Here is a 10,989-nt window from a genome sequence, read left to right as displayed (position 1 = left end):
TTTCTTTTTTTTTTTTTTTTTTTATGCAGTTGCTTGGTCACTGCAATTAGGCAAGAGATAAATGAAGCGTAAAGATTAAGAAAGGAAGAAATAAAACAGTCATTCGCAAAGAACACAATTATACAAAAATAATCTGTAAATTATTATAATTTAAATGAAATTTGCAAGGCCACTCACTGGATAACAAGGTCAACATAGATTTTTAGCAACAGAATCTGTGTAAATTAGCCATAAACAAATATAAAACACCTAAGAATAAATCTAATGAAGGATGTGCAAGAACACTTTACTGAAAACCACAAAAATAATTCTAAGATATGTACAAGAGATTTAAAGAAGAGATATACCATGTTGATGAATAGGAAGATAGATTATTTTAAAGATTTCAAATGGCTCCCAAATTGTTCTACATAATCAATTAAATCCAATCAAATTCTAGCACTTTATTTTGTGGAAATTGACTCACTGATTATAAGGTCTTTTGTGGAAATTTAAGGGGCATCTTTCTTTTGGAGTTGCCATGTGGACAGGATTTGAGACAACCCCGGCCAGGTCTCTCTGGTTCATGGTAAGCATGCATATACTTCTTGCCCTGAGTATGTCTGTAGAGAACCACGCAAACAACAACCTCTGCTTCCTCCCCATCAGAACAGAGAGCCTGCTAGTCTCTTGCCATTTAGAGTTTTTCAGGGATGAGTCAGATGCACCAGCCTACTCTGTCCTGCAGAAAAGGATACTTACTAGCTTTTCTAAGTGGCCCTGCAATAGTCACTGCTAGTCAGAAATCTCACCTTGGAATGTAGGGGTGGCTGGCACCTATTAGGATGTTAGGTGAAACAGAAACAGTTCCACTGTGGTAGCCTGCTCTATAAACATACAGAGAACCCTATTACCTGTGTGTCATGAAGCTATTAGAAACTACAGTTTTGTGGACTACTTTGAAAATGTATAACTGTAATAAGTTATAAAAAGCAAACACAAGATATTCTGTCCATATGGACCACTACCAGGTGACACTTGATTTGTAGATTGACAGAAATCAGAGGTGGAGTTAAAGAGGTACAGACTCAATATAACATTCATTGCCTCTTTTGCTAAAGTTGTTTAATGCATGAGAAAAAGATACTGGTTGAGCCAGGTGCGGTGGCTCACACCTGTAATCCCAGCACTTTGGGAGGCCGAGGCAGGTGGATCACCTGATGCCAGGAGTTCGAGACCAGCCCGGCCAACATGGCAAAACCCTGTCTCTGTTAAAAATACAAAAAATTAGCTGGGTGTGATGATGGGTGCCTGTAATTCCAGCTGCTTACAGGGAGGCTGAGGCAGTAGAATAATTTGAGCCCGGGGGACGGAGGGTGCAGTGAGCTGAAATTGCACCATTCCACTCCAGCCTGGGCGACAAGAGTGAAACGCTGTCTCAAAAACAAAAACAAAAACAAAAAAATACTGGTTCCATGTTCTGTTCTAGTTATGCAAAACAACGTATTGACGTGCAGGCTGCACGGCGCCAGGTGCAAATACATACTGCCTGTTACAGTAACTGTGACAAGCACAAGGCCTACTCACTAGCTTGAGTGCAACTTCTGGGGAGTTGATGGTGGCATGTGTGGGTGCTTTCTTCTTAACAAATTTTACATCAGTACTGCAACACAACAATCTCAGCCTGTGGGCTACACCAGAGCCACAGGCTTTCACCATTTCCTGCTCAAAGGGAGACGCCAGGAGCTGAACGCTGTTAATCAGGGAGACCACAGAAACAGCAGCAGAACAGCTGGAGATCCAGGGCTGTGTGGTTTTGGACCGTGGGGAGGGTGGGCCGTGGGCAGACTTGATGCGATGTGGGAGGGCATTTCATATAGCCCTGTGGAGGACCTCACCCAGCACAGTGAGCCATGCATTTGGTGCCTTCGTGGGCTGCTCACAGCGCTTTCCCTGTGATTTTCCCCACAGCAGTGTGTTTTCTCTGCCAGGCGGAAGGCAGAGAAACCCTGGTTGAAAAGCAGTGTGGGTCATCGACTGCATCAACACATCTTCGGCTTTCCCAGATGGAGGCACCCAAGTTTAGCCTGCATGTCCATTCAGCAGATAGAGCTGGGTCATCACTAAATAGGATCTTTCCTCTGAGCACCTGAGATTCTGGTCCAGTCAGGGCTGTGAGGACCAGGAGCTGGGGTTCCGAGCCCAGGCAGCACGCAGGTAAGGAGGTTGGAGTGTGTTGGAAGGCTGTATGGCCGTAGCTGCTGACCTGCTGACAGGGCTGGGGCTTCCTCGTCCCCTCTTCTCTTCTGCACATCAGCACTCACATACCCCTGGCTCGGGCTGGCCTCGAAGCTCAGGGAGCGGTTGGATGAAACGTCCATGCTTGTGGCTGTGGCTGTCACGTGCAATGGCGAGGACAGTAGGCTCCCAAAGTGAACCGCGGTGCTGGGCGAGGGGTCAGGGCTCTGTGGTGCGGCAGAGTGCGTGCCAGCGCTTCACCAGCTCCTTGTTCTTGCTGAGCATCTCATTCCAGTGCTCCAGCTCTCTGCCGCGGGTGTACATGTAGGGGCCCACCACCACCCGGCCCAGCTCTTGACTCTCTGCAGGGGAGGGAGAGCACCAGTGTGCTCCTGAGCACAGAAGCCACATCCCCAGTGACCACCCCTGCCTCCATTCTGCCCTCCCTCCCTCCATCCCTTCCTCTTTCCTCTTCCTCCCCAGGAGGAAGTAGCAAGCCCCTCCTCTCTGAGCAGGAGCTGATGGCCCCCAAAGGGGCCCTGCTTTTGCTCTGGAAGGGCTGCTTCTTTCTCCCTCTGTGAGTTTGGGAGGAAGGAGAGCCCTGAAAGAGACCCTCACCTTCAGGGCACCCGCTCTGCCCCACACCCTTCTGTAGGGCCGTATTAAATCTACCTTATGCCAAAGAGCTGAGGGGGGAAAGGCCCTCTAGAAAGACCTCGGCCTTCAAGAGTACATCCAGTAGTAGCGTTCACCGGCCACCGTGGAGAAGGGTCTAAGTCCAGGCCGTGTGGCCAGCCATGGCCTGATGGCTCCACTTCCACACAGTGGCAGTGGGTGCTGGGCTGTGGGCCGTGCGGGAGAGCTGGCTGACAGAACTCACCCAGAACCCCAAAGGCTTGTCTAGAAGGCCGAGGAAGCTCAGCGCACCAGGTCCCCAGGCTTGTGGCAGCCCTGCTCCCTCCCACCCTCTCTGTTGATTTGCTCCAGGAGAGGGCAGCAGAGGCCATTGCTTAACCTCTTTCTTCTTTTTTTGTCAGAGCCTCCCGGGTTCAAGGGATCCTCCGGCCTCAGGCTCCCAAGCAGCTGGGATTACAAGCGTGTGTGGCACCACGCCCAGCTAATTTTTGTATTTTTAATAGAGACAGGGAGTTTCACCATGTTGGCCAGGCTGGTCTTGAACTCCTGAGCTCAAGTGATCCACCCACCTTAGCCTCCCAAAGTACTGGGATTACAGGCATGAGCCACGGCACCCGGCTGCTTTACTTGTCTCTAGGATGCCACAGAAAGAGCTCAACTGGACTAAAGGCTGGGCATGAAACCCAGCCCTCCTACTGGGAAGCTGTGTGTCCTTGGGCAAGTATTTCAGCCTCTCTGAGCACTAGCTTCCTTAACCAGGGAGGGAGCTCGTACGGCTCCTTCCAAGGTCAGGACAGGAGCCACTCTCTCTGCCTGAACACTGGCAGCCCCTCGTGGCCCTCCTCCCAGTAGCCCAGGGTGGGGCATGGCCTTACTGTCCCCTTCCATGTTCTGCACCACGGTCAGGCTGAGGCTGGCAGTATCCAGCTCTGTGGCGTCGGCCTTGAAGCTGAAGGTCTCATTGTACACAGGATTGATGGAGCCCAGCACAGCGGAGGTCTTCTTGCACTTGACAAATTTGTTGTGGTTCATCAGAGACACTTTGACAAACACACCTGGGGAACAGTGAGCATTCATGGGCTGGCAGAGGCGAGCGGGAGCCTGTGGGAGGTCGGGCTAGGAGGGCACGTGCCCAAGCTAGGCGCCAGGGCCCCACGCCTCACACAGCCCATGGATGTGGCCCATGGGTGTGGCCAGAGGAAGCGGGCTGAGGAGTGCACGGCCCCGTGGCCCAGGCGGGGCTCCGCTCCCTTCCTTTTCCTTCCTCTTTGCCTCAGGAAAGCACTCATAGCTCTGCCTGGCCCTGGTTTACGAGAGCCTGGCACCACATGCCTGTCCCTCCCTGTTGGCGGGCTAATCACTGGGTCTCCAGGTCCCCTGGAGTCCCTTAAACATCTTGTACAAAGGGCTAAGATTTGGTGGGTGAGGCTCAGAGTCACATGCAAGGTCTGGATCCCGCCTGGCTTATGGTGACCCAGACATGAACGCAGACAGGTGGCTGGCCACCACCGCCTCACTGGGGTGGGTGGGACGTGCCAGGTGAGCCCAAATGGGGTGGGACATGCGGGGTAAGCTGAGGCCCTCTCTCCTGCAGCTCCCGTGTTCTGGGAGGCCAAGCATCAGTGCCCAGTGAGCCAGGAGCCCTTCCTTCCCCTGGGGGCAGGGAGGTGCCCGCCTCACCCTGGAGGAACTGGACCCATGCATCTGATGGAAAGGTGGATGTGGAGGCAGCAGGACAGTTCAAGGAGCCAAGATGCTGCCTAGGGAAACAGGAAGGGCAGGGCCTGGTCTTACGGTTGGGTTAGAACCCTTAGCAGGGAAGGCCAAGGAGATGCAGCCTTGGGTTCAACATTGGAAGAGGCTTCCTGTACCAGAACTGTCCACCGAGGGAGGGCACGTCTTGTGAGGTAGTGAGTGCTTTCTGATGGGGTGTATGCAAGGAGAAACTGGATGGTCAGGGGTGAGGCTGGACTGCAGCCCCAGGCCGTAAGCTCAGTGGGCAGGATCTTCCCCAGGAGGAAAGGCAGGAACTCACTGACAACGCCCCTGTCCTCCTGAAGCCGGAGGCCCTTGGCACGCAGCACCACCACTGTCAGGCGGCTCAGGTAGTCGTTGTAGCTGAGGCAGAACTGGAGGTCGCCAAACTCTGAGGGGGGCTGGGGAGACCAAGATGGAAGCACCCCACCCTGTTGCTCCGACAGGCACTGAAGGGGCTGCAGAACCCCTACAGAGCCTCCCCTTCTCCCAGAGGTCCATCCGACACACCCACATCGTCCCCTTTGAGTTCCACTGTCATTTTAAGTCTGGACAGTTTAAGGAGCTTGTGCAATCCTGTGGACCAGAGCTAAGGATTCACACCCAGTTCTGGGCCACCCATGGCCTTCCCGGGGGTGGTGGGGCTGGGGAAACGTTTCCCTGAGCTGGACCATTTGTGGTGCCACCTCTCACAGCTGTCTGACCAGGATGGGAACCCAAATGTGGATATTTCAGGTTGCTCAGGGAGTCTGATGGCTTATGTGACAACAGGACCTCAAGCAGGCCCTCCCTGCTCAGGAGCAGGTCCATCACCCCCCATGCTGCTCCGGGCCTGGGCCCTCCTCCCTGAGTCGCTGTTGTAGGGTGGTGTGCAGGATGCTGAGGGCTGACCCCGCCAGCAGGTGCTGCCAGGCCATGTGCACAGCTGCTGGCTGACGCTCAGTGGCACAGGCATGGTGACCACGACCTTACCTCCAGGCTCTCGGGCTCCAGGTCTCTCCAGATGATGCGCCGGCAGTCCCCTGACAGGGTCTTATTATTCAAGGGGAACAGCACCTGGCCCAGGAGCTGGTGCTTCCTCCGCCTGTCCACATGGTAGATGGAGAACTTCAGCACCCTCTGGGTGACGGTCTTGCTGGACACCTGGGGGAGACAAGGACCCAGCCAGGGTCAGGCACAGGTGTTTGGGGATGGGAGGTGTGACTTGTTATTCTGGACTTGGGTGTTTTTGGGAAGGGGTGTCTCAACCGGGGACCCACACCCCCCAAACTCAGGCATTTTCAGGGGACCCTTCTCAGTAACAGAGCCGTGTACCCTTGAAAAGTGGGAGTGGGTGCCAGGGCCTTGCTACACAGAGTGCAGTCCGAGGACCTGTAGCACCCACCACCATCTGGAGCCCTGTTAGAAATGCAGGATCTTGGGCCCCCAGCCCAGACCCGTCAATCGGAAGAATCTGCCACCTAGCTGAAGCTCCGAGTGACACACCTGCACGGTGAGTGTGGCCCTGCCACCACTCTGCACTGTAGCACAGGCCCATAAAACCCCAATCACAGTGTCTGACCTACAGCAGATGGCCCCATTAATATTGATTTTCTTCTCTTTCCCCTTCTCCCCCTTCCCCTTTCCTCTGAAGGCACAGAGGGACTGGATCAAGTTGGGGCGAGATAGGGTGGGGAAGTGATGAATCAAGAAAAATGAGCTCGCAAGCACGATGTGTCGCATGTCACAAGGCTGTAGCCTTGGATTCTGATGTCTTGAGAAGAGCGATTCACCTGTGAATTCTGGCCCAGCAAGATGGAACGCCCAGAGAGCCTCCCTCTTCCTCCCTGTAGTCTATGTGACCCTGGCTGAAGTTGCCCCATTCTTAAAATGGCAGTGGAACTCAAAGGGGTCCATGTCTGTGGGTCACATGGACCTCTGGGAGGAAGGGGGGGCTCTCTGGGCGTTCTGCCTTGGCCCAGCAAGATGGCCCCGCACTAGGCCCCACCGCACCCCTCTTCCCAGCTGTCTGCCAGGGTGGAAGGCACAAGTCATGGCCCTGGTCTCGGCAGTCACATTCCTCCTGAAAGATGACTGTCTGCACCTAGCCTCTCGGCCAGCTTGCCGCCCAGCTCTTGAGAACATGTTTGTCCAAGGCCTCTTGGCAGGTCTTGATGGCTGCTTCCTCTAAGGGCCCCCAGTCACCTGGTCAGGCTCCCAGGCCCCTGTGAAACGGGCTGGGTGCCACAACAGCCTCTCCACCTCTGGAGCCCGGAGCCCAAGCTGGCCAGCCCAAAGTGCAGCAAGGCACCACGCCTGCCCCAGGAGAGCACTGGGGCCCCACGATGGCCTCTGATAGCATGGGCATCTCCTGCACTCCCTCTAGGGCCCATCTTCTGCCTTCCTTGGATAAACTTGCTAGAAACCCCACACTGCTCCAGGCCTTTGGGATAATTCCCTTAAGCCCCATAGGCTAGGGCCTGGCATTCAGTAGTTGCTCTAAAATTGTGCTTTTGCCTACTCTCCTCCAGGCAGTCAGGACAGGGGAGCCCAGGCTTCTGGTCACTACTCACCAAGTCTCTCCCCTGCGCCTCTATCAGGGATCGGTTCCTATAGGCCTTAACCTGGCAGACTAGGTAAAGCAGAGCTGTGGGATCCAGGGTCTGCTGGTCCCTGGGGGGGCTGCAGGGCCCTGGCTGGTACAGGAGGCTGGGCTCTCCTGAAGGTCTGCACCTTCCCAGGAACACGGGGATTACCAGAGCCTGCCAGCTCCAGAGGCTGTACCTGGAAGATGAAGTGCTCATCAAACTGCGGGTTGGAGGTTTTGTGTTTGGTCTTAGACTGGAGAAAGCGCCGCTCATCAGGCAGCAGGTAGAGCTTCACCAGGGGGCTGCAGGTTTCCGAGGGGCCTTGCAGCTGCCGCGCCTTGATCAAGCCCACCAGCAACCGCTCGGCCTCCTGCTCGTATTCCACTGAGAACCACAGCCGCCCTAGGCAGCCGGCAGGGAATTCAGTCTCACTGTTGTCTTCTGAGAACTTGTACAGCTCTGGATTGATGGCCCCCACCTTACATGCATCTCCTATAACAGAGGATGGGAGGGCTGGCAGGCCAGAGGAAGGCAGGGGCATGGGAGACAGCCCATGGGGCCAACTCTGGGCACCCATCCCCATCCTGGTCTGTCCCTCTCTGCTGAGTCTCAGCTAGCCTGACCACATCCACCCCACTCTCCTCTCCAGACTAAACACATTCCCCCTCTCTAGTGCAGCTCCTCCAGGAAGCCTTCTCAGCAGGAAGGCATTGCTTGGCCAGGCTGGGAATCCTAGCATAGTCCAGATTATTCATACTCCTGCCCCCTGGGATTGGCCTCCATCCTTGGAGGTCAAGACCTGTTTCAAGGACACAGTAGCCATCATCTGGCCTGGCCCCCTTCCATGGTGTCTAGGAAATGATTCAATGATAAAGCATGGCCTTTTTCGTCCTCTTCAAATTAGACGGGCCAAGGTGATTGTTGGGTGGGTCCTGGGATGGTCTCTTGGGAGACCTTCAGGGCACAGAGGTGGCAGAAAGCTGTGTTTGCAATCCCTACCATTCTTTCTACTTGGTCAGCCAACCCATCAACCTGGAGTGGGACCCAGTACAAGTTCTGTATCTGGGATGTCTGGGTTCCAATCCCAATCGGTTGTTTACAGCCTCAGTTTATGTCAAATGAGGTGATCTTTCTTCCCCCACAGAGTCATGGTGAGGTCTCACTCCTAATCAGCACCCAAGCCCATGTCTCACCGCATGGGGTGCAGCAAGCACTTCATAAATGAAAGTACCCAGAAAGAGTGGTCCCTGGGCAACCCTGGCATCCCTGGGCTGGTTCAGTTGTGTTCTGGAGCCAGGCCGGTGAAAGGAGATGGGGCTACCTGAGCAGACCCTGACCTCTGGGCAGGCCCTGGCAGGGGCACTCACCAAGGCCACCGCTGGGGTTGTGAGGCAGCAGCTCCGATGCTGGGCGGGGGTCCCATGGGGTGTGGGCCCACTCTCCGCTGTGCAGGGGCACCCAGTCTCGGCCTTGAAGGGAAGGGGGCACCACGAATGGCACACCTGGTGGCCTGTCCAGAGGCAGGGAGACAACATGTAGGTGGCAAGTGAATAATGCGGCCTCAGAGCGCTCAGTCAGGATGCTTGAGTGCCAGGGACTGGAGGAAGAAAAGCCATCGGGAGCCAGGAGGAGGCTGGGACACCATTTTCTGTGGCCATATCAGGCAACACACACACACACACACACACACACACACACACACACACACGCACACACACACACACACGGAATTTGCAGAAGAAACACAGCCTCCGACGAGGGTGTCAGCCAGTCTGGGTTTGGATTCCTGTTCTGTCACTTACTAATTGTGCCCTCTGGACCAGTTGCTTACATGCGCTGAGCCTCAGTTTCCTCACCTGGAACATGGGTTTCATAATGCCTGCCTAACAGCTGATGTGAGGTTTCTGGGATTTCTTTGTGATAGCTCCCAGCACCGAGGCAGCACAGAGGAGGTTCCCCATAAACAGAACTTTCCTTTTTGACCCCACCCTGAGGGAAACTCCAGGGACCCATTTGGCCCCACATCCTGCCTCACCTGCTCAGTGGGGTCCTAGCCTGTGGCTGGCAGGGCCTGTCCCGCTGTCCACTGGAGGCAGCTGCAGCGGCCGTGGCTGGTGTTCCAGGCAGCTCCTCATAGGGGAGGGTGGCACAGAAGCGTCTCCACAGACAGCAGCTTGCCCCGATCAGCAGCAGCAGCAGCCCCCCGATGGTGCCCCCAATCACCAGGGCCAGCTGCTCTGGGGGCAGAGACCACCAGTACTGCGATGGCTGCCTGGGGAAGCCACTCACCCTCACAGCCCTGGCCTGCTGGGGCAGAACTGAGGCAGCAACCCTGCCCTCTGGGATTGACCTCAGGAGTGGCCCCTGCTGGGAGGGCTTCCGGGAGGAATGCTGCTGGCTGGGTTCTGCCAGCTCTCAGAGGAAAAGCAGTTTACCCCAACCACTCCCCTTCTAGGGTCTGAGGGCCCTGGGCAGAACCTTCTGGCTTTCCATGGAAAACAGCTGGCCCTGCCCTTGGGATTCTGGCTTAAAGAAACCATTTCCTTGTGTTTCTGAGTAGAAATCAAACCTGCCCTCACCAGAGCCTCCATCCCCTGGGCTTCTGTTGAGGACAGGAGGGGCGCTTGGGTGTGGGCGCGGTCAGTTAGGGAAAACCCTGGAAGGAACCTTCCTCCAGGTCTGCAATCAGAACGCTACCTTCTGGGGCCCTGGAACCTGCTGTGAGGCTGGACTCCCGCTCAGGCTCCCTAACCTTCTCTAACACCCGCTCCCTCCCCTAGCCCTCTATCAAGGTGAGCGCGCGGTGAGCGCTCAAGAGAGTGGGTGGGAGGAGGTGGAGGGGGTGGGGAGGTGGAGGGGGCAAGGCCCCTTTGCTGCTGGCCCTCACAAGTCCACATTTGGGGGACTTAAGAGGCTCCGCCCATTGGTGCTCAGACGCTGGGTCCCAACCGCCGGCCACCTTGGCTGGGCCAAAAAGGTGCCTCCCTTAGGGTGACATGCGGGCGCCGGGCATCCCGGGCTCAGGGATCTGGACTGGGTGGGGTGGTGAGAAGGCGGGACCCCCACACCTCCTAAGCCGCAACTGACCGCGAGGAGCAGACCTCAGCCTCCACTCCATCCCACCGCCCCTTTAGGAGCGCGCCGAGTCCGGGCAGGACAGGCACTGCACCCCAGCGGGGACGGCGGGGCGGAGGCAAGTGCTGAAAGGGCCACAGAGGGGCCGGGGTCGCGCCGGACTGGGGAGGCGAGGGCGCTTACCCGCCATGGGGCTGCTCCCGCGGGCTGGTCTCGCTGGTCTGGGCTCTTCGGGCTGGGCTGCGGGGCTGGCTCTTAAAGCGCGGCGGGACGCCGTCGGGCGGGCGCTGGGGCGGTCCGTGGTGGCGCTGGTGCCCGCTGCGGTGCGAGGAGCCGCGCGGTGCACGGAAGGGGCAGGGACCCAGCGCCCTGAGGCTGCAGCCCCGCCCCAGACTGGCCCTGGCCCAGGCCCAGGCCCGGAGGTGAAGGGGCGCAGAGCCTACCGTGAGCTCCTGGAAACCGCAGGGCTCAGGCTAGGCGGGTCCCGGGCGCCAGTGACAGCACAGCCTTTCCTAACCTCTCTCACTCCGGGTCATTTCACATTAACTCTTTCTGCCTCCCTCTTGTAGGGACCTCTGTGGCTACACGAGGCTCATCAGATAATCCAGGATAACCGCCAACCCCATCTCAAGATCATTCATGAGGACGTGACCTCTCTGGGATCATTGTGAGGACCGTGTTGTTCATGCAGTGCCCTGGGACAGGTGGCTTACATTTCCCCTTCCTCAGTCTAGAGCTC

At 56.5% G+C, this 10,989-nt stretch overlaps 1 protein-coding gene across 2 annotated transcripts; it reads right to left on the bottom strand.

The window, feature by feature from the left end:
* Positions 1 to 260: 260 nt before the first annotated feature.
* Positions 261 to 10,586, bottom strand: SYT15 (synaptotagmin 15). 2 transcript variants are annotated; one of them, XM_032270092.1, is made up of 8 exons: positions 10,434 to 10,586; positions 9,211 to 9,412; positions 8,543 to 8,685; positions 7,372 to 7,667; positions 5,581 to 5,751; positions 4,889 to 5,009; positions 3,729 to 3,908; positions 261 to 2,579 (listed from the first exon to the last, which is right to left on the bottom strand). In XM_032270092.1, exons 1-8 carry the CDS (start codon positions 10,438 to 10,440, stop codon positions 2,437 to 2,439), a joined length of 1,263 nt encoding a protein of 420 aa, XP_032125983.1. In that variant the 5' UTR covers positions 10,441 to 10,586; the 3' UTR covers positions 261 to 2,436. The 2 variants fall into 2 exon arrangements, with proteins under 2 accessions (XP_032125983.1, XP_032125982.1); XM_032270091.1 differs by lacking the exon at positions 261 to 2,579 and having other exon boundaries at positions 3,423 to 3,908.
* Positions 10,587 to 10,989: the final 403 nt, after the last annotated feature.

Source organism: Sapajus apella, unplaced genomic scaffold (genome assembly GCF_009761245.1).
Source record: "Sapajus apella isolate SASKATOON/1434 unplaced genomic scaffold, GSC_monkey_1.0 scaffold203, whole genome shotgun sequence".
Classification (NCBI taxonomy): domain Eukaryota; kingdom Metazoa; phylum Chordata; class Mammalia; order Primates; family Cebidae; genus Sapajus; species Sapajus apella.
Note: the sequence above shows the minus strand (reverse complement) of the source record. Positions and strands in the feature narration are given on the sequence as shown.